Genomic DNA, 24,015 nt, shown 5'->3' on the forward strand with positions numbered 1-24,015 from the left:
CAAAGTGTTCATATTTTAGTATATTTTGAAATATATATATATTACGTCATTTTTTTTACAAGAATGAAGTATCAAATCATCTTGAATTAATATAAAATTTTGTATATATGATCTAAGAGTAAAAAACTTTCAATCTAACGATTGAATTTATAAAATTCACATTTAATATAAAGTTATTGAGCGGTGTAAGTAAAAGTTACACTGGTGTTATTATAACATTTCTCTTTTAAAATATTATTTTTATAAATTAAATTTTAACATTTTAAATAAATTATTAATTAACTTTATTTATTTATTCATCTTAAATCTAAGATATAAAATTCAAAAAATGTATTTATCCTTGTTTTATTTTCTAATCAATTTTTTCTATATTAATTATTAGTAAAATTTAATAACTTTTAATTTAATAATTGGATCGATAAAATTTAACTTATACCATGAGTTATTGAGCGGAGTAACTTTATTAAGAGTTACTTTGTGAGTCATTTGATTTCTCCTCTCTCTCTCTCTCTCTCTCTCTATATATATATATATATATATATATATATATATATATATATATAATTTTTTGATGATAATTGTGTATCTTATATTAAACAAAATATATATAAAATTGTTAATAAAATATAAGTTTATTAAGATAATATAATACTTCCAAAAGAATAATATTACTTTTGGTCTAATCTACTATTAAATGTATTTTTAATCCTATATAATAAAATTAATATACTATATTAAAATATTTTTTCCTTTTTAACATTTCTAAATGTAATTACATGTTATTATTATTTTATTTTTTATTTTTTTATTGAAAGTAAAATTATATAATTTTGGAGTGTGCATGACTTTGTGTGAATTTTTATTTCAATTTTTGTCTTGTAAATTACGACAGTTAGGAGGAACCGTCGCAATGTTGGAAAATTTTGCGATGGTTTTGGGAGAAACCGTCGCAATTGTGAAAAATTTTGCGATGGTTGGTAGAAACCATAGTATGAAGGGTCGCAATATCAAAGTGATGACAGTTTCAGGATAACCGTCGTAATTTGTCCGTCATAATTCATCATTTTCCTTGTAGTATTTCAATGGATAAGAAAATTATTTACTTAACAAATATAGATATACAAATAATTATTTATAAAAGTATTAGATAGAAATATATGTTTGCATCATTTCCTTATAACTAGGCATGATAATATAGTAGACTATAGAGGGTTTGTCTCTCTTTGTGTAACGACCCAGCTGATCACTACACTCAGCACAGCACACCGGAAACACCAGACAGATAGAACAAGTATATAAATATAAGATCTAGAATATATATACATACAAAGTTCCCATCTGACTAGAGTTAGAGTGTACAAAATAAGATACATCATCAACTACTACACCGAGTAGCTAAACAACAAAAAAAAACAATACATCCCAAGAGGATCAGCTCCGACTGCCAGCTACAGCCCAACTACCAGCCACCGACCTATCCCTGCTCTGCTCCCATACATAGTATGATCATCGCAGTCCAAACATCATGGAGACAACAAAGGGTAAGCTAGTGTACAGAAATCAACATACATATTTAAATATATGAACAGAAACATCTATAGCTATCAGCACACCCGCACAGCTTATACTACACAACAGCAATTCAACAATATCAGCACCGCTCAGTGGCTATAACAGCACCACAATAGTGGCTAACAGCACCGACATAACGACTATAACAGCACCACAATAGTGGCTAATCTCAGCATACAACTCAGCAAATGAACAGCACATCACCACAGCTCACAGCACAGCACATCACATCAGCATACAACACAGCTAGTAGTATTCAACACAGCTTACTACTCACACCTCAGCTCATCATTCTAGAGCACAGCATTATTATACATCAGCATTTAGAATCATTAATAACAGCCCAGCTCAGCACAGCAATTTACATCGATTACAGCTTAACATCTTATATAAGCATTTACAGCATGACAGGTTATCAATTTCAGCTTAGGTTAATAGCTTGAAACACATCAAGTTATCAACCTCTTACGCGCCCGGTGCACCCATGGTCGCGCCCAGCGCAGCTCAACTAGAGAGCATCAGGGATCAGCGCGCACAGCGCAAGACCGCTCGCGCCCGGCGTGACCCTCTCACGCGCCTGGCATAATTTAGAATTGTGCCCAGCGCTGGCTAGGCAGAGATCCCATGGGGTCTCACGCGCCTAGCGTGCCTCGACCCGCGCCCAGCGCGGGGAAGGCAAAGACCTCCCCTTGGTCTCGCGCCCAGCGCAATTAGAATTGCGCCCAGCGCCCTCCTCGCAGAGACTCCTAAGGAGTCTCGCGCCCAGCACGACTAGAGTCACGCTCAGCGCAGAACCATTACCCAAAATGTTGCCTGCGCGCTCGGCGCGATCCCTGACCCGCCCAGCGTGGACCAACCAGAGGCTCACCTTCTCAAGCTCGCCCGGCGCACACATCTTTGCGCCCGGCGGGCTTGTCAAAAAGGAGCCCCCAGGTGATCTCGCGCCCGGTGCGAAGAACCGCGCTCAGCGCGAGGCTCATCAGTCACCCCTCAAGTTCGAAAAACTTCACCAATCCTGCAAAATATCCAGAAAATCCAACATGCAATCCGGCCAACAGTTCACATTTTCAACCAAGAGTTCAAAAACACCAACCTTTTTCACATGCAACCATAAAACAAGTAAAAGCCCAAAATTTTCTCAAAACCCACAAAACCCGAAAGCCCAAATCATCATTTTTCAGCAATCTCAGCCACAAATCATCCATCAACAAGCAGCAAATGAGTATCTAAGACTCATCACCAACCAAAAATAGCAAAGTAACTAGCTTCCCTTACCTTGGTGAATAAATCCAGGCTCCGGGAAGTAGAAGACAATGCTCAACGGGGAAGAAAGGGAGAAGAAGAAGAAGAGCTCCACACGGTTCAGCTAGAAAATCCAACTCCTACTCTTAACCAGCACCTTAAATCAAGCAACGAGAATGAATCAGAAACGTGGAAAAGAAGTGAATGAGAGTGTTGAGAGTGAGGAGAGTTTGGTAGAGTGAGTGTGAGTAGGAGAGGGTAAGGGTAAAATGGGAAGGAAGAAGATAGGATCTCACACTTTAGACTCCGCAAAAGCCAGAGATGAGTTTGGATTTGAACTTATAGAGGACTAAAATAAAAAATAAATAAATCCAATCCTAATCCTATTGGATTTTTGTAGGTCGAGAAAACTTCGATCTAACTTTACTAACAATTACATCATCAATAATTTTATGTAAAAGTAAGTTCTGTTGATCTAATCATTGAACTATAATTCTACATTACCATGAATTTTTATATCAAATTTTGTCAAAATTAAATAATAATAAATATAATCAAATTATTAATATTTAGTATATTTAAAAAAATATATTTTGCATCAATTTTAATCTATATGGAAAATGATATAAAACAATTTTAAATTTATGATCTACACGAAATAAATTTTAATCAAATAAGGAGTTTTCAAAAAAATCATCTAATTAAAATTTATTAAATGATGTAATAGTTTATTAACATGATGAGTTTAAGGTGGAACGAAAAGTTACATCCTTATCTCCATTGTACATGCTAGGAAAAATCTAATCCTAACCTCAATCTTAATCAAAAACTAGATTGTCCATGAAAATCATGACAAATTCAAATGGGCGTACCCATTTGGTTAGACTTGTTGTCATGCTTGGAGTAGATCAAATTTTTTCACCCCATCCAAAATCGAAACTATCCACATTTTTTTTTAACAATTGACAGATTTAATCGAGCCATCGGTATGTTAGGTGAGCAAAGTTTGGTAGAAACAGGTTCCAGCGATAGAGTTTGGTTCCAAATCCTATTGCCTATTAGTAGCCAAACATGTTCGACATACTATTAAAATTAGGAACCTGTGTATAAAATGGAGCATGAGTCATTTTTGCACATTCGTAATCTAGCACCGCTATCATAACCCTAACGTTATTGTGTTAAGTGTCGATGTCAAGAACTCAAGGATGAGGTTGGGTTTCAAAACACAACCCTAGCATACCTTGCACTTGCACATTTGTAACTAGCATTTTCAATGTGTTGAGAATCGAGAGCTTGAGTTAAGTTTCCTAACACTTAACTGGTTAACCATAAGACTTCTACAAAATCTGAATATATATATGCCTGACATCAACACTCGTTTGCTTTTCATTTGCTCGATTTCTTCCTCCATTTGTGTTTGCCTATGCTAGATTCCATCATTAATTGGTTCGTTTTTTTTTCTCCCTCATTTTCTCATTATTTCCTTTCTTCTCCCTCCTTCTTTTATTTTCCTTATTATTTTTCTGACGTGTGAACTTTGTTGATGAAATGTTATAGGGTGATTTCTTTTACCTTGTAATTGTTAATCATCGTGGCATTCTTCTTGTTGGTATCCTCTATGGTCCTTGTTGAGTAATTTATTTTTATGCAAAGCTTTTCTTATTAATTATAATTTTTTTTCCTGAATTAAGGAACGAAGTTGAAAGGTGTGATACACTAATACCGTGGTCAATTGATGTTCATATCATTTTGGTTAGTGCTGAATCTAGTGTTTTTTCTTAAAATATATGTGCTTTAAACTTTGTTTTAGCCTTTTGTTGTGAGCCATTCTCTGTTGCTGCTTCCTAACTTGATCTTCTTCTTTTTTTCTCTTTTCTTTTCTTAGGGCAATTGTTAATGGATAGTACATTTTCAACTCTATTCAATTCTCCAGGAATGGTTTTCTTACATTTGACTTTTTGGTGTTCCTGGTTTCTTTTTTAGAATGGATGAAAAATTGTGGAGTAAGATTGAAAAGAAAACATATATTAGTATATAACAATAGTTGACTATGGAAATATTTAGAATGATCGGGAAAAGGGTTATTAACCTTGTGTTAATGAATGTCCATTATACTTATTAAAAATTGCTGTGAAGAATTTCCTTTTTTTCATTTTCCTCTTTCTTTTTATTGTACAAATATACATATGACTAGAATAAAACTTGGTAGTTCCTTCGGTTTGCAGGAGCATGCCTAGTTTACTTGCTTGAAGAAAATAGGAATGTAAAATGTAATTATCATCATTATAACACCTAATCATTTATGAACTACGAAGACCATCAAAACTTCTTTTACGTTATAGATGCAAATTCAGTGTGATTTATATTTTATTTGACAGGTAAATATGATTTGTTAATTTTTAATTGATTTATTAGTATTGAAATCTAGTAATTGGTCTAAATAAATTGGCTTTTGGGATAATATTAGTTATAATAAGAAAAATGTAAATGTAATTTACAGATTTACTATTTTTTTTAATTTGTCTATTAGTGTTAAAATCTAGTACCGGATAGAAGGGAGAAAAAAAAACATTTGGGCCTTTGGACCATTACAATAACAGTTTAACATGGCCCAAAGTAATAACTTTTTGGATTTTGATCAATTTAGCATAAACTAAAAATAATATGAAAAAAAAATCTTTTACCAAAATAGTTGGGCCATATTAACATAATAACTAAAAGATTTAAATATATTTTTAATCTCTTAAATTTATAATAAATTTATTTTTAGTTTCTCAAACTTAAAATCATTATTTTTAGTCTTTATAATTGTAAAAAATCTTATTTTAGGCTTTCAGGTTACTAATTACATATATGAAAATAAAAGATTGGGACAGTTATGTAATATTAATTGAATTTAATATGATGTTTTCACGAACTCTAACTGGTAGATTTTATGCAATGATATTGTCTAATAAAATTTAAGTATAAAAATTAAAATAATTTTTTTTTAAATTATATAAATTTAAAAAATTACTTTTAAATTTAAAAGACTAAAAATAAGTTTAATTTAAATTTGAGAAAATGAAAACATATTTAGACTTAACCCGAAACTCGAAGCTCACTTGACCTCACCCGTGATCCGGTTTAATTATGCCTACTCAAAATTCAGTTGCCCATAACCATTAAACGATACATGTATATAAAATGAAGTTAAAAAAAATGAAATTTATGAAACTTTGGAGCCTTTTCTATATGTATCTTTAAATTAAAAAAAATATATAAATTTATGATATTTATGTTTTGTACCAATAATACTTTACAATTCTTAATTTATCATAATTAATTTAATTATTTATATTATATAAAAAAATATAAATATAAATACTTAGGCATATCAAAAGAAATCTTATAAATATTAAAATTATTATCCCAAGCAAATGTCAAATAGGAGTGTTAGAGTTGGACTATCCAATCAATCTAGTCAAACTTAATCTAATTCACGACGAAATAAATAATAGAAGCAACTTGACCTGGTCTATCATAAGTTGGTGGATTAAATGAATTAACTCAATTAATTTTTTTTTAAAAAAAACTTAATAACTTTATTAGAAAGACCTATTACAATCTTATATCATAGAATTACAACTATATTAACAATAGAACAAAAAGAAATTGTAAAAAAAAAACATTAACTGCAACCAACTTAATCATTTTATAACATTAAATAATATCAAAGTACTTACATAACATCTTAATAAATAATATCAAATTGACACTAATTATCGTAATTTATAATTAATATGTATAAAATTTAGTCAATAATATAAATGTAAAATTATATAAATTAATATTGAGAAGAAAAATAAGCAAAATAAAATAAAAGATGTACTAGGTGGGTCAATCAATGAATCAACCTGACCCACCATAAATTATCTCGTAGAAAGTTGAGTCAAACTTTTTTTATAATTAAGATGAATCAAGATTTTCTAGTTTAACTTGCTTTAAGTCTATAATAGACCAAGTTAACTCATGAGTTTTAACTTATTAAAAAAAATTGAATATAATAATCACTGTGTATGTGTGTAAACTCAAACCCAACTCAAGTACTCATTTCCAACAGCTATACTTACATATAAAGAAAATTCTCTATTTTAGAATACATATTATTATTGACAATTTTAACCTTTAAAAATTTACATAATAATAAGTCTTTTGATATAATTTTTTAAAATATCTTAATAACCGTTTATATTGTCTTTTACCCACTAGTAAGAATAATAAGGGTGAAGTTTTACCTTAATAAGGTGGCAAAACATTCTTAAGATTTCGTTTGTTGGTTTTGAAAACTAGGAAAGAAAAGTAGATCCTTTTATGTGATATTGTAGTTAGTAACTGGGACAGTAGGTTCAAACTTCCTTGGACCCTTCTGTTGGAATCAGCGCACCAAACCAAAGCAAACCCAACCCAAATTATCTATTTTCTTAACTACACCATTACCATCTACCTTAACCTTAACCATCAACATGACCAGATACTATTCAACCTAATGATAGAGACCCAACAATACACAGCAGCAACAACAAAATCGGGTGCACAAACAAACCCAACATAACACGTATTCCTTTAAACCCGCTCGTTGCTTTGTGCTTGCTGTGATAGTGTTGTGTTCACTCCACACAATAAAAAGTAACATACCCTTCTTAGCTTCTTCAACCTTCAATGGCCACTTCGCTTCTTCTTCTTCTTCTTCTTCTCTTCATCACCTTTTTGTCTTTTCTACCATCCTCTCCTTCTGCTACCTTTCTCTATGATCTTCAATCTCAGTGCTCCCTCGCCATCTCCCCTCACCCTCCTCTTCAGGTTCCCGACTCTATCTCTGTCCCTTCAAAATTTTCATTCTTTACGTGTTCTTCTCTTCTTTTGTGTGATTTTGATTCTGGGAATTTGTTTTCATTCGTTGATATGATGTATTTGATTTTATGGCATGTTGTTGTATGCCAAATTGCCAATGCTTTGCTTGTGAATTGTGATTTATGGTGTTTCGAAAATTTGTGATCATGGATAAATTTGAGGGTATAATATTGAGGGATAGTTTCCTTTTATATTTGGTTGACATATGTTTGTTAGAACTTAGAACTGCTTTTTCCAGTTCACATCAAATGATGGAATTCTTTGCGATGTCATGGTCCTAGAAAACTTCCGTTAGCACTGTATAGAAGGAAAAACATCAAAATGTTTGGACAAAATTAAATATCGTCTATTTTTGTTTTGACCATATTGATATATATAGATATCAGGGCTAGCTAGTCAAAGAAGTGTTGTGAGTTTAAGATTGGGGATCTCAATTGATTCCTTCCAAGGACTTGTTCTGTGGTCCAATCTCAGGCTCTAAACAAACAACGTCTATAGTTTTTAGCAGACTGAAAACTGAGGTCTAACTGATTGATTTTACTTGTACAAAAATGCATCCATGTGATTCCCTCCGCAAGAATCTAGGGAGTGATCGTTTCTAAAGAGTTTACTTATTTTAAAGTATTGAACAAATTATAGAATTGATGAGGCTCAGTTTTAAGTTTTAACATTACAGGATTTTACAGATGATGTGACATGTAATGCTTTATTTAAGTTGGCAAATACTATAATGTTGTTATCTCCTTGAAGATCTTCTGAATGCAAAATGAGACACTTATTATCAAAATCTCTTGTGGGAAAAATTAAATCCCTGTGAAATCTTTTGATTGACAATAATTACTTTCCTCGTGAAAACACATGACATTTTGATGATATCAAACGAGCTATTTACTCTGCAACTGCAGACACTCCCAAATAATGTCTCAAATTTAGGGCTTGTTTACTTCTGTTTTTATTTTTGGTTTTAACTTTTAATTTATAAACCTTACAAGTTGTTTTCAGTGTTTCCTGTGCTAATATTTGAAAACAAGAAACAGATTGAAAACAAGATAGTTTTATAAATTAAAAGTTAAAATAGAAATGTTAACAGGAAATGGAAGTAGGAGTAAACAAGCCCTTAGTTTCTCCTATTGTTGAGCCTTTTGTTTCATAATCTATCAACAAAAACAGTATGCCGTTTACAGTTATGAAAATAAATGATACTTTTTTTTTCCTGATTATAATTTGAGGGTGAAAAATAAGAAACTGATATCGTCGATAAAGTCAATGTCTCAATATGCTTGGAAATGTGATAAGTGATAACTGATAAGCTTGTATTTATGCTAAGATGTAATTCAGAGTACATTTATATAACTATAGCTTGTTCATTTCTCACTATTAGTTAAGTTTACCAGGTGAAACTCATGTTAACAAACTTGGTATTAGAAGTTTTCATATTTTTCCTAGGTGATTTTGTTTGTTGTAATGGATAAATATGTTTCAGCTAAGAACCTTGATCACTGGACTTCAAATGTTTACTTTCATTTCCCTTTTAACTAGATTATAGCTCCTTTAATGGTTAATATTTTTATTCAGCCTTTATCCTTGATGTGACATTTTCATTGTATGAAACCGGATAATTTGCTTTTATAGCCTGCTCGGCCGATATTTTTGTTGGTCTTGAAAACTAAAATAATGAGAATCATGAGAAGACCTTATAACCTTAAATAAGAATGATGAGAAGGCATTGTAACCTTAAATTAATATTGGGAATTTATATTATGGTAATCACTTTTCAATTATAAAAGCCAATTAGTCAATTTTAAATGAATGTGCTTTCTTATTGGATTCAAGAAAATGGGATCTTTTCACAAACTAAACTGAACATCAGACTTGTAGTTGTATTAGTAATTTGATATCATGCATCTAACTTTATCCTGAATATTATTAACATAATCTACAATACCCGTATGTTCGTATCCTAAAATTTCCAAAAATTGCTGTATTATGTTTATCATATAATTATAATACTTAAACCTATACTATACCTATAATAACTATACATACAAAATATGTCACTGCATGTCAATTATGAGCTAGGTTTATCATATTATGATTTGTTACTTCATATCATGTCCTGAGATACTTTTTGAAACAACTTTTAACTCCTGGTTTAACAATCACAATCATCAATTTGCATGCAGCGTGAATATTGATTTTATTTTAATTTGTTTAATTTAAATTTCATTCTAAATTTTATCTGTTTGGAATTTTCACTGAGGCTTAAGTAAGAGTCCTTTAATTTTCACTGAGGCTTAAATATTAAATGAACTAGAATGGACATGATATCTCTCGTATGGTAATGAACACAGTTAAAGGTAGTGATTTGTAGAGAGAATAGACTATGTTGGGAGGGGAATACTCATCTTGTGTGCGCTCATGATTCCCGACAGAGATTAGTCAGCGATAAATATTTCTTACTAATACCATAGTTACTCCAAAAAAAAACAAAAAAAATTCCCGAAACTAATTCTTCTTTGAACCTCGTAATTGAAAACAATAGTTACATTATTTCAAAGATTAATAATTGATTTTATGTTTTTGCTGATTTATCTGGTTATTCATTTAGTTTATTTGTATCGATATGCATGTTCTGGTGACATGTGTTTTAGTTAATGACTTATTGTTTTGATTTGTTCGGGTGGATGGGAATTTCATAGAAGGGGTTTTATCTGGAAAAGAGAGGGTTGAATACGTTTCTATACTCTTCTATGCTTCCTGGTGTCCTTTCTCATGCAGAATACTTCCTGAATTTGAGATTCTTAGTTCCATGTTTCCTCAAGTAGAACATGCCGCACTTGAGCAATCATCTGGTTTGCCAAGGTTTTGAAACTATATCTGCTTCTGCTTTGTAGTTTCTATATAATTGTCAATTTTATTGCCTTTCAGCATGCCACATATATACTTATACATGTTGCAGTAGTTAGGTAAGGCTATGCCATGAAATAATGTTAAAGTAGATTCTTTGTTATAGGTTATGCTACACTTTAATTTGTATGTAGAATTAGGATACGTCATAATCAATTTGGAAAATTTCATAAATGTCTTAATGTTCATGTGTTTTTCCCTGTAGCTTATATACAAAATATGGAATCCATAGCATACCTGCAATCATACTGGTGAACCAGACATCTAGGGTGAGATATCACGGTCAAAACAATCTTAATGCCCTTGTACAATTTTATGAGAGAAACACTGGTAAGCATATTCTTAACCTTGTTTATAATTTATAGTGGAATTTTCTGGACCATCATTTTCACCTTATTTTGATTTATAGCTTGGTGTTTATAATTTGTTAAAAACAAGAGCCATTTGCATAGTGCATAGAGTCTTTCAAACTTCAAGGAGTGATAATGATAATGATAATGACCTTACCATCTCTCGTCTCAGGATTAGAAGCAAGGGACTATGTTGTTGTTGGTCAACTAAGCAACTTGATGAGTGATGAACATTCAACTATGAAGGGCCTCTCCCTCCAAGAAATATTAATCAGAGAACCTTACTTGACATTATCTATATTCTTTCTCTGCTTGAGGATTGTTCTCTTTGTATTTCCCGCGATTAAGTCAGGTCTCCAAGCATTCTGGACTTGCTATGTTCCTCACTTGAACTTAAACTTTGGCCAAGTGATGGAACGTATTCTTAGTGTAAATGATGTGCAGAGGATTTGGACCAAGTTAGGACAATGCAAGACCAGGAACTTTCATCACAGGGCGAGGAGTATCAGGGTTTGGGTATCATCTTTGTCTTCTGTTTCTCTGGGAGACTCATCAGCTAGTTACTCATATAAGCAACGGGGAAGATGCAATTGGTGACCCTATGGTCGGAGACAGCGATGGCGAGGAACACCATGACGGACATGACGGCGTGGACCATCTCGAAGGTCAGGAGTGTCCCCGTGGGGAGGAAGTTTCCCAGGAGTGAGGTCTTTTTGGACGCCCTTTGCCATTATGCCCATTTCTTGTTCGCTTCCATCCATTGGAGGCTCTTCAAAGAGAATTAACTTGATTTGAGGCTTTTATATATTGCGCCTTCCAATTCGTTTTTGCCGGTTAATAATTCGTGTTTCAAAAATAATTTATTCAATATAATTCTCCATTTTTTTCATACAAATTATGATTAAATATAATTTTTCTTTTATACAACCCACCATCACCCACCCACTATTCTCACATTAAATAAATATATTTCCTTAAATTAAAAAAACATGCACTATTGACAACAACTTATCTAACCATTAACTCACGGCACATTTAATTTTGTATTTTTAGACAATATTTGATTTGAATTTAAAAATATTTTTAAGAAATCAATCATCTTATAACAAATGAAACTCAAAAGTCTTTTTCCACGAGAACAAGAATCATATATGCAGCTATATTTTTTGTATGTGATTTATTTATAAATTTTCACTATTTTAACATGTCTATCACGTTTATGGATTGCTTGCAACTGTCGATGCCTACAAACAATTGAACCAAATAATATCAATTCTAAATTCTAAGACATAGTTTTAGAAGATCAAGAAAAACGTAGCTTACACGAACACTGTTTATATCAGTATATTATACTCTATGCAATGAATATTAACGATCATAATAAATCCAATGCGGTAAGAAACAACTGATGTTGATTTGTTGAATCTTACAAACTTAATTTTATTTAAATTTATTTTTAGATTTATTTTCTTTGTAAGTAAATTTATAAATAGTGATTAATGTTTTATATCAATAATTAATTAATTATTAATAAAATAAATAAATGTGGAGAAAATAATAATATAGTATTAAATTATCAAAATATTTTATTAATATACAATCAAATGAATTTTTAACTAAAAATAATACTAAAGTTATGAAAAAATTAGTGTGAGTAGTTATTTAAAATTGGTTAATGACATATACTAAAACATTTTTTTTATAAAATTTAGGAGTATAATTGTCAATAATTATGTGCACGAAAAACGGTTATGCAAATAACTATTCCTTCTAGGATTGTTTATTTTTAGCCTCAAAATAAGTATTGTAAAATTTCGTAGGAAAAAGGCATTTCGTCATAAATAAGTCATTTTTTTATAGGACCTCAAGGATAATATCTGGTCTGGGGACTTATGCCTCAAGGATAAGATCTTGTTCAGATGTATAATTATCAATATTTCCTAGTACACGTCACATGATTGTCTATTTCTATTCTATTTCATTTTACTCTGTCAAAGGCTAAGGGTCATAATAGATTTATAAAGGTCATACATATTAAAAAATGACTCCTCAATGTTCTTCCCGAAACATTTCATTCACAAGGATGTGCTCAACGGTGCTTCTTACCGGCACCCTTTTTACCATGTTTCTTTTTACCACCATTCCCTTTCCTTGTATTGGACATTCTGGTTTCACTTTCATGATCTCTTGATGGTGCTGAATTTAACAAATGCTTCACATTGAGTATGCCATTTCTAAAATGACCTTCACTTGACTTCAGACCCCTGTTCTCTGGCTTGTGCTTCCCAGCTGATCTTTTACTGCTACCACCAAGCTTTCCCCCAAAATGTCCAAGAATCAAACGCTAAAAGCCACAACATTGTACATATTATGTATGAATAATGTCAATAAGAGACGGACAGAAAAATAACGAGGGGATAAAAGCGGGGAATGATAGAAATGAATTACCTCTTGGAGCATTTTCTGCTCCCTCTCCTGTTGTTTCTTCATCATTGGTCGTGCCACACTTAAAGGTAATCTCTGATTCTTAGGGGGCTACATATGGGGAAATGATAATCAATAGGAAATTTGTTTATGAGCATGCTTGTAATAGTATTTGCTTTGGCATATGGCAAACAAAATAGAAAATCAACAATGGTCCTCACCTTCCCACCAAGAGAAACAACATTCCTATTTTCAATCTTTTTGCGTTCTTTCCATGTCATATGTGAGTAGCCTGGAAAATACGATAGTTAGCAGCCATTATAGGAAGCAACTGCACTACCATTTTTGCTGAATGTAGTGGAAAGGCAAACAAAAGCAGGAGAACTAGGTATGTATGGTTACCATTAATTTTTCAGCTCTAATACCACAATATTGAAATAAAGGAACAAACTTTTTCTAATCATTCATGCATTCAATACACAAAGAAAACCAATTATAACCCACATATTACTCAACAACTTCTAAGTAGTGTTCTTATATTTCCAACAACAAAACCCTCAAGAACACCAATGGCAATCAACTATACAGTTCAATTCAATCCACTAAATCATCCTGGTTAAAGAAACTATAATCATAGATAACGGCAGAATTAACATAAAAGTTACATGCAACCCTAAATTTTACAAGAGAACATGAAAGAACAGTGAGAAGTTGCAGCCATTACCACATATCCTAAATTAGAAGTTTAGGTTGAGACAGTTTCAAATAAGAATAAGTTATGTTTTGCACAAAAAAAAGTATACTTTATATGAAAAGGAGAACTACAAGGAAGAGAATAATATACCCATGAAAGTTTATTCCTTGACCAACAGAATTAAGAACTTTAAAAGTTTCAAACTCTTCCAAGAACTTCCAAATCCATAAACATATCAGTTGAAACATACAATAATAATTCATAACTTCCTTTAACAATGCATTGGCATCTGTTCATATGACACTAAACTTTGAAACTATGAAATTCAGTGTCAGCATTCCTATCACATCTATCTAGCTACATGAATAAAAATCAACGAGTTCAGCTACCAAGTATGCATTGTACAGCTATTCAAGAATCAAGATGCATCAGACAAACCAAAGAAATCCAACCTAATTATATGAAATATTATACTAAGAAGCAAGAACATAATCATCCACTTGTCTTCTATTGAATTGAATATCAAAACCACATCTACAGAAAGATGATTCAAAAACTAAAAAAGATAAAGACAACACAATCTTCCTTACTAAAATTTTCAACATCTTTCATAATCTTCCTTAAGTCCATTTCATGTTTCTGCGTATCAGTATTTTCTCTTGGAGGTCCATGCCCACCAGCTTGTTTCCTATTCTTGTACATATTTCCCATCACTGCATTGAAAAATGAAAGGGAAAAAAGATTGAAGGGGAAAAATTAGGAATAAAAAACTACATTAAATTATAAAACTACAAACACAAATATGAAAAAAAAAAAAAAAGGTTCAAAAGTATGTCTTAAAAGCTTGCATGTCTTCATACATGCACTGTGACACATATTATCATCCCTTCTGAATAGAATCTTTGTTGCAGCAGAGATACAATTCAAACAGATAACCAAAGTTTTAAGGAAAGTTATGACATCTGAGGTTGGGGATATAATAGATTTCCACTGGTTTTAGCGTACTAATGTTTTAAGAACCACATGTTCATTCAGTGAATATTTTACAATAAGAATGAACTCTCTTGTGCAATGTATAGTAATCTTGCAAGTTGGAGGCTAATTCAAAGTTAATGCAAAAAAGGACCTGGAATTAAGCAAAAAGATGGTTCAGAAATCTCTAGAAAACCTTCACATATCGCTGGAAAGTTATCTATGGTGTCTATTGTTCATGAGAGAAGAAAAAAAAAAGTAAAATTGAGGGATTAGGCCGTGGTGCATTTGTGTGCAGTTTTCGTCTACCAAATATTTGCTTCTTGTTTCACCGAAATTTTGTGCGTTGGCAGCAGCCATATGAAAACAATTGAATGAGTTTGGCAAAAACACCTTGAAGAATTGCTATTGTTTAAGATTAAACGAGGGTTTTGTTGATTTGCTGCAATGGCCAAATAGGTTTTCTATACAACGATACCATCCTTCGATGCTTGATATCACCATGAGTAGCTTTGCGAATCTGAAAGCAAAGTTGGAACAAGGGAACGAACACCAGGAAGAAAGTGAACAATAATTTTACCTGAGTGTGAAGCGTTGGTAGTGGCAAAGGTTTGGTATCTGGTGAAGGAGCCGCGGACGAGGGAGAAAGAAGAACAAATTTGAAACCCTATTGTTATGAATTAACCTTGATAACAATCATCTTACTAGGTCACTGGTGGGTAACGGGCGAGTTCGGTCAGGTTCAGCTGAAAAATCTTCAACTCATGTAAATTGATTTTAGAAAAATGTAACCTATATATGACACTGACTGAACTTTTAATTTGAGGTAGTTTGGGTTGTAACGGATTCAAGTTTGGGCGGGTAGGTATAATGGGATTTAAGATTTTTTGTGGAGCAAGTTATTTGAATGAAGGTGAAGTTTAAAATGATAAAAAAATATTTTTAAAATAGTATACAAAAATAGAATGAAGGTAATAAATTTGCAAATGAAACATTTACAAACTAAAGAAGTAAAAATAAAAGATAACAAAATTCATAGTTATTATATGCAAAATAGGGGTGAGCATAAAATCGAGACTTGAACCGAACCCAAAAAACCCGATAAAAAATATTACTTTTTGGTGGATTCAGGCGGGTTTTACGGGTAAATCGAGTTAAAATTTTGATTTTATAGGGTTATATTGGGCGAGTTCGGTTTTAAATTTTTAAACCCGTTAAAAACCGAGCCCAACCAAAAATGAGATAAGTTTATATTTTTATTACTTTTGTATAACTAAACAACAATGGTCCAAACTCAAAAGTCTTTATTTCAAGTATAATATAGTCATCAATTTGTAACTTTTTTTTTCTTTTTCTCATAACTTAGATATTTCTTTTGTCTTCTCCTTCCTCATTCAATTTCTCAATACACTAGTCTACTTTTAGATTTTTCTCTTTGTTTCTTTCTTTATCTTTCTTTTCCATCTTCCTATCTTCATTTTGAGTACAACTTGTGCGACAGTGGTTTCTTATAGATTTTGTAAATTAACTTTAGATTTCGTTTGCATGTAACAACTATAGATTTTGTTATCTTTTGTTTTTGCTTCTTTAGTTTGTAAATATTTTATTTACGAATCTACTTACATCATCTATTGTTACCTTCATTCTATTTTTGTACACTGTTTTAAAAATATTTTTTTACCGTTTTAAGCTTCACCTTCGTTAAAATAACTTGGTCCACAAAAAATCTCAAACCCGATTGTACCCACCTTCCCAAATTCGAATCCGTTGCAACCCGAACCGCCTCAAACCGAAAGCTCAGTCGATCGGATATGGGTCACATTTTTCCAAAGTCGGTTTACAATGAGTTGAACGTTTTTCACCCGAACCCTACCGAACCCGTCCATTGCCCACCCCTAATTATACACAAACAGAATATTCAAAGATTACATGTAATTATTTAAAAAGGTATAAGAATTTTTTTTTTGCATTTGAGATGTATAATGGTCCACTAAAAAATGAATATCAAAACAATTGCATACTTATCTTCTTTATAATACCTATAGATTTAGTTAAAATAAATTTAATGGAAGAAAATTCAATTTAAATATTTTTTTAAAATATAAAAAGGACTGTGTCGTAAGTTAATAGTTGTTCAGAGTTATACAAATTATAGTGTATTATTTTAATTTAATTAAAATAATTTTAAATTCAAATCAAATATTGTCTCAAAATACAAAATTAAATGTGCCATGAGTTAATGGTTAGATAAGTTGTTGTCAATAGTGCATGTTTTTTTAATTTAATGAAATATATTTATTTAAATATTCTCTTGAATATAAAAATGAGATTTTTTTATTCAAATAATACCATTTTAAAAAAAATTTACCCAAATAACAACTATGCAAATTTATTTCTCCAATTAGCACGATTTTACTGTTCACGTTCAGAATGGGTCGTTCTGATTTCAGAACGGGCCGTTCCAGATTAAAAAATAGCACATGGCGAATGGATCAGAACGGCCCGTTCCGGATTCAAAATTAGCACATAAAAAGTAGAACCAGAACGGGCCATTCTGAATCCAGAACGGGCCGTTCTGGCCTAAAGATTCAGATTCAGTTATTTTTTTTTCGATTTTCGCTTATCAAATACCAAAACTCAGGGACTACCATCAAGTGATTAAATTTATTAAATATTAACATTATAAATATAACTAAATAAATTTATTAAAATTCATTACAACAATAAAAATCAATGATGGCGGAAACTGAATTCATGACCAATATTTGGATATGTCTTTCGAGTGTGACCAGGGGTGTGACAATAGGAACAATTTTTTACACGATTATGTTATTCTCTAATGTCCATCTCTATTCTAATCCTGCTGAACTTTGGCAGATCCTTGAAAGTTCTCTTAAGTTCTGAATTTGGCCATAAAGTTAGAAGAAACGCAACATCCGAGAGAAGTTTGACCCACTGGAAAATTTACAATAAGGTTAAATGAAATGTGGTATGATTGCAGCAAGTTCCAGAAAGTTCATATCCCTTGCTCGCATGACCCACTAGGAGATTTACAGTAAGGCTAAATGTAATGTGGTGTGATTGCGACAAGTTTCATATCCCTTGCTCGTATGTACTCGCTTTATGCTTACATGCATATCACGACTATCAAACCTACATATCTCTCATATATACCTTACAATAAGTTGCAAAGGTATACGAATGACAGTTTGGAGAGCTCTGACATGAAGATTATTGGCCTACTTCCACTGGTCTAACTTTGTGGCCAAATCCAGAACTCAAGAAAACTTTCAACCGTCGGCCAAAATCCAGTAGGATTAAAACAGAGATAGACATTACAGAACAACATAATCAGTTTCTGCCACCATTGATCTTTATTATTGTATTGAATTTTAATAAATTTATTTAGTTATATTTATAATGTTAATATTTAATAAATTTAATTATTTGATGTTAGTTTCTCACTCTTGGTATTTGATAAGTGAAAATCGAACAATTTTTTTTTTATTTTTAGGCCAGAACTACCCGTTTCGATTTCAGAACGACCTGGTTCCATTTTTTATGTGCAATTTTTGAATCCAGAACAGCCCGTTCTGATCCATTTGTCATGTGTTATTTTTTAATCCAGAACGGCCCGTTCTGAAATCAGAACGGCTGGTTCTAAAACGTGAACAGTAAACGGTGCTAGTTGGGTAAAATTTTTTTAAAATAGTATTATTTGAGTAAAAAACTCTAAAAATGAAGGTGTCATGAGTTGGTAGTTACACAAATTTTAATGCATTCTTTTAATGTAATTAAAATAGATTTAAAAGAAAAAAGGTAATTTGAATATTTTCTTAAAATCTTAAAATGAGTGTGCCATGAGTTGGTAGTTACACAAGTTGTTGTGTCTTTTTAATTTCCAACTATTTATAGTCATATTTGTTTATTTTTTCATAATTTAATAGTTCAAACATTTATTTAAAAATGATTAATAGTGATTATTAAATTTATTTATTTATTTTCTTAATAATTAAGTATATAATTATTCATAATTTCTGAAAATGAATAATGGTTACGAGAATAACTATTTCTTTCATATATTATTATAGATTTAAGAATTGTTGAACAAATGTTTTTTGACAGATAATTATATAACAACATGCAAAATTCAAATAGTCAAACACAAAAACAGCAACGAGAAAGGTACAAAACTATAGAAATAGAAGGATTTGAAGGAACATGGACCAAATACAACAAGAATTATCTAGACAATGAACAAATTATAAATAAAGAAAACAAAAAGAAAATCAAATAGACACATCATGTCCAACAAGTCATCCAAATAATTTTCCAAACATGTCTTTTCAAGATTGTAAAAGCATAGACTCACATGTGTACGACAATTAGCTTGGACCGCTAGGTTTCAACAAATATGTGACAATGAACCAAATGCAACTACTAGAAGTATTGGTCACATTAGTCATGTTTAGTCATGTAGAATTTTTTTTTAGGTTTATAATTTTGGGTTTTCTTTGTGATTATCTTTATATATGAACACTTCATTTTTTTTAAATATAATCATGTAGATTATAGTTTACCACCAAGGTTTCAACGAACAAATGATAATGAGGAAGGACCAAGTAATATACATATTAACCACAATGTTTATGGTTAGTATAAAACACTAACATTGGTTTTCATTAGTCATGTTTAACTTTAACTATATTTTAAATTTGTCATTTTCTTTATGATGACATCTCTTTATACATGAACACTTTGTTCTTTTCTGTTCAATTAATAGTTTTTTTTATGTAACCACAATGTAAACTTTTTTTCTTTCATAAATTATAGGGAAGCTAAAAATATCCTAAGGTAGAATCATTATTTGGTCTTCTTATCAAGAAAATTTTATAATTACAAAACATCATATTGTACATAAAGTATATATATATATATATATATATATATATATATATATATATATACTTTAATTCATGCTTATAAATATAATTATGTACAACGTAAATTTCTTTTTATATATTTTAACTATTGTTATATATAAAATAAATATAGAAAATTAAATTATATTTATTAAAAAGAAAAAAATAAAGACATAAAGTAAAAAAAATCAAATATTTAAAATTTTACAATATTTAATATGTACTTCATCAATAAATAATTTTCAAAATATAAGAAATAAAGTAAAATTAGTTTTATGGATGAATTATTTTAAATATCACAAAAAATACATATAAAGACACGAAGTGTCTCAATCTCGCTAATATAAATAAAGGAAGTGTAAATGATATTGTCAACTAAAAAAGAACAAAATTTAATTGTTATTTTTATTTATTTATTTCAGTATCTAAATTTTTTTATAACATAAATGAGAAAATTATTAATCATGAATTATTATTAGTTATAACAATACCTGCTCAATTAATTACTGAAATAAACACTTTAATTTATAAATTACATTTACCGTAACTTTAACAAAACAATTTCTATATATAAAGTTGTTTTTAAAGATGATTTTGAGACTAAAATCTTTTTGTTACTGATTTTCCTAAATTTATAAATTACATTAGTAACTTTAATAAAACAATTTTCATATATAAATTGTTTCTTAAAAGATGCTTTTGAAAATGAAATCTTTTTGTTACTAATTTTTGTTAAAATATTTATTGTTATTTAATTTATAATTTTTAGAATTTAATTACATGAATTTTTTAAATTAAATTATTCTATTCTAATTAATTAGCATGATTATGAGTCACAATACATGGATTACAACAGTATCAACCGTGTATCGCTGAAATATCATATTGTTAAACTTTATTTTCAAATAAGATGATCTAGATAAAAGAAAATCATACTGATATTGTATCCAATATATTGTATATAATGACTAGATTATTAATTAATTCTGAATATAAAAAAAAATAATTTGTGTCAGTTAATTTAAGTATTTAATATATTTTGTAACTCATGTATCTCTTTTATTTTGTTGTTTTAATAGAAAAAATTGCAAAGATTTTACTTAAAATAAGATAGGTATACATACTTTAAAAATATAGCGTAAACACAATTAATAAAATAAAATAAAATATATAAATAAATTTAATTTCATGCTTTATTAAAAAATTAATTAATCAACTGAAAAACATTTTTTTATAACATCTTATATTAGCTATCACAAAAATCAATAACTTTATTATATACAAAATTTATTTTAACAAATGACAATGAAGTTTTATACAGTAAATGTATTTAATCATATTGAGATTAAAAAAAAGAATATGACTAAAAGTTATTAACACCGATAAACCAAATTTATATTAAGTGTGAAAATAAAAAAATATAACTAAAATTGTTAATATAAATAATTAGATATTTATATTTTTTAATTAAAAATTAATATTAAATTTGTAATTTTAAACATAATATTATGATTAAAATTAGCTTTTACTTATCAACATGATAGAAAGAAATTAACTTTGGACTAAATGACTTATAGAGTTGTCTCATAAATGAGATACTAATAGACACCAACAGCTGTACTTGGGAGAGGTTTCTTCTATTCTTTTTTCAATTCTAGATATATCAACCCTTCAATGCCATATCACTCTAGGAAGCCATGAACAATCAATCTTCTATATCCATCTAAAGCTAAAAAAATTGAAAGTAATTAAAGAATCTCTTCTTTTCTTTAGGAGTGAATCAAATCACCTCTCGTTACAAAATAATAATCATATATACAGAAAAGAAAGGAAAAAAAATTAAGAAGAAGAATCTTTTGTTGTCTTAACCATACTCTCTTGTTTTTGATGACAAGTCTTGCCTATTACTCATTATTTAGCATTTACTGTTTAAAACTGACTTTTATGCAAAGTTAACAGCCTAACAGTCATAATTAATATTTAATAGTCCAATTTCCAATAGAAAAACCGAAAAGAAAGAAACAAGGAGAAGAATCCTCCTAATTCCTAGCGTAGAGGTTAATTTGCTTAGTGGAGGCCATTGCACCCTTCCACAAATTGTCATTTTCAAAATGGATAAACACACACTCAAATCATGTGTCAGTGGTATGTGATCTCAGTCTTTATATTTCAAGAGTAACTAGCACCCAAATGGTGCACTCACAAAAGCCACTTCTTTGATCCAACAAATCTAACACCCAATTTTCAAAATCCAATTTTGTTTTCCTTTATTTCTCTATATAAACCAATTTCCCTTCTAAGTACTCTTGATCTGAGGATGGACCCTAATGATTGGATAGTCATTTATGATGATGAATATGCTGATGTGAATGAAGATTCCGATCAGAAGCCAATTATCTTTGGAAAAATAAACCCAGATCTAAGAAGTGTTCTTGACATGAATTACTTTCCAAAGAAAACCTCCAAAACATCCAGAGATTTTCATCAAAAGGTGCTCAAAGAGATTGTCCATGTTCCAATTCAATTAAATCCAAAAGTTGGAAATGTCCAAGATGAAGGGTTAGTGGAAGAAAATATCAAGGATCAGGATCATGTTGAGGGCACTCTTGTCCCATCACCAACCTCCACTGAGAAAATCAAAGGAGTGATTTTTGAAGCCGATCATAACACTGTTTCACAGCTTCTCTCCAAGATCAAGGAAATTGACTCCCCAAAGTCTGTTGATGGGGAATTGTTCCCTTCATCTGATATAGGTGAGACACAAGAGATCATGCCCTCTTCCAAAGTGAAAATTGAAAAAGAATTGACTATAATGGAGTGTGACAAAGAAGTGGAAAACTCAAGTGATGGCTTTAATTTTTGGAAGTGGAGCTTGAATGGTGTTGGAGCTATATGTTCTTTTGGGGTTGCTGCTGCCACAACAATCTGTGTCCTGCATTTTGGAAGTCAGCAAAGGAACAAAATTCAGAACATTCGGTTCCAGATCTATAGCGATGACAAGGTCAGCAATATCTTCTTTTTTTTCTTCTTCTTCTTTTAATTTGTTGTCACTTTTTAATTTTAAAAAAAATAGTTGTATATGTATTTTAGTATAAAATTGAGATGGAAGAGCCAATTCTCCCATTTGATGGAATGATGTCATTAAAAACAGGTGCAGTTGGGGGCAAGACTATATCTGTTTACTTATGCATCAAGTATGTAGTTTTACTATTCTTAAACAGTTGCTTAGATATTTATATATTGAATTATTGAATTGATCCTTAATTGTGATTGCAGAGGATTAAGCAAGTGGTACAGCATTCAACCAAATTGAATGGACCAATTTCAGTAGTGAGTGGTGTTCCTCGTAATAGAGGAACCATAACCTGTGGTGATTACTATGGTGGCCTTTGATTGAGGCATTCATTAAGGAAATTTCGGATATTACAAGTAGTGGCAAAGTCCTCTGTTCTAGATTTATGTAGTTTTTTTTTTTCTTGTATATAAAATAACTAAGATTGAGCTTGATAAAGTAAGCTATAAATTAAAGACTATTTTATTATTTCTTTTACTAGTATTTTTTATGAATTTGGATTTTTGAATGATAACAAAGTTTATCCAAAAGAAAATTGATCTAAATTGTAGAGCAACTAGGTGATGTGAAAATGACTTTAAGAACTTGATTTTAAGCATGATGTTGGCACAACTTTACAGAATGAAGCAAATGTGGCAGCAATTATTAATGGATCAAAGTCAAATCATACAGATAAACGCATTACCTGATTAATGATTCATTTTTATTTACTTTGATAAAGTTCAGTTACTATCATTATTAATGCTTATACATTAAGTTAACAAATTAGTTACAAGAGAAAACACGAGAGATGATATCAGTGAATTTTTAATTTAATATCATCTCGTAAAAAAATTATTTTTTTATATATAAAATTTAATTCATAATATTTGATATATTAATTATTCTTAAATTAAAATATATTCTTTTGATTTGATTGAAATATATTAATCATAAATTTTTAAAAGATACATATTTAACTTAATT

At 30.3% G+C, this 24,015-nt stretch overlaps 3 protein-coding genes across 7 annotated transcripts; 2 read left to right on the forward strand and 1 right to left on the reverse strand.

Annotated features, from left to right (window-relative positions):
* Nucleotides 1-7,230: 7,230 nt before the first annotated feature.
* LOC109797057 (5'-adenylylsulfate reductase-like 5) lies at nt 7,231-11,859 on the forward strand. Of its 3 annotated transcripts, none has more exons than XM_020356955.3 (4): nt 7,231-7,656; nt 10,486-10,569; nt 10,820-10,944; nt 11,137-11,859. In XM_020356955.3, exons 1-4 carry the CDS (start codon nt 7,604-7,606, stop codon nt 11,559-11,561), a joined length of 687 nt encoding a protein of 228 aa, XP_020212544.1. In that variant the 5' UTR covers nt 7,231-7,603; the 3' UTR covers nt 11,562-11,859. The 3 variants fall into 3 exon arrangements, with proteins under 3 accessions (XP_020212544.1, XP_020212547.1, XP_020212546.1); XM_020356957.3 differs by having other exon boundaries at nt 7,238-7,656; nt 10,407-10,569; XM_020356958.3 differs by lacking the exon at nt 10,486-10,569 and having other exon boundaries at nt 7,234-7,656.
* A 935-nt stretch (nt 11,860-12,794) lies between these two features.
* LOC109797238 (uncharacterized) lies at nt 12,795-15,836 on the reverse strand. The gene is made up of 5 exons (XM_020357209.3): nt 15,635-15,836; nt 14,673-14,795; nt 13,610-13,680; nt 13,413-13,499; nt 12,795-13,308 (listed from the first exon to the last, which is right to left on the reverse strand). Exons 2-5 carry the CDS (start codon nt 14,791-14,793, stop codon nt 13,054-13,056), a joined length of 534 nt encoding a protein of 177 aa, XP_020212798.1. The 5' UTR covers nt 14,794-14,795; nt 15,635-15,836; the 3' UTR covers nt 12,795-13,053.
* A 6,163-nt stretch (nt 15,837-21,999) lies between these two features.
* On the forward strand, nt 22,000-23,526 carry LOC109797570 (uncharacterized). 3 transcript variants are annotated; one of them, XM_083072215.1, is made up of 3 exons: nt 22,000-22,977; nt 23,067-23,170; nt 23,253-23,526. In XM_083072215.1, the coding sequence occupies exons 1-3, from the start codon at nt 22,294-22,296 to the stop codon at nt 23,287-23,289; spliced, it is 825 nt and encodes a 274-aa protein (XP_082928341.1). In that variant the 5' UTR covers nt 22,000-22,293; the 3' UTR covers nt 23,290-23,526. The 3 variants fall into 3 exon arrangements, with proteins under 3 accessions (XP_082928341.1, XP_020213234.1, XP_020213233.1); XM_020357645.3 differs by having other exon boundaries at nt 22,006-22,977; nt 23,128-23,170; XM_020357644.3 differs by lacking the exon at nt 23,067-23,170 and having other exon boundaries at nt 22,007-22,977.
* Nucleotides 23,527-24,015: the final 489 nt, after the last annotated feature.

The sequence above is a fragment of the Cajanus cajan genome, chromosome 4 (genome assembly GCF_000230855.2).
Source record: "Cajanus cajan strain Asha chromosome 4, NIPB_CcT2T_4, whole genome shotgun sequence".
In the NCBI taxonomy this organism is placed as follows: Eukaryota; Viridiplantae; Streptophyta; class Magnoliopsida; order Fabales; family Fabaceae; genus Cajanus; species Cajanus cajan.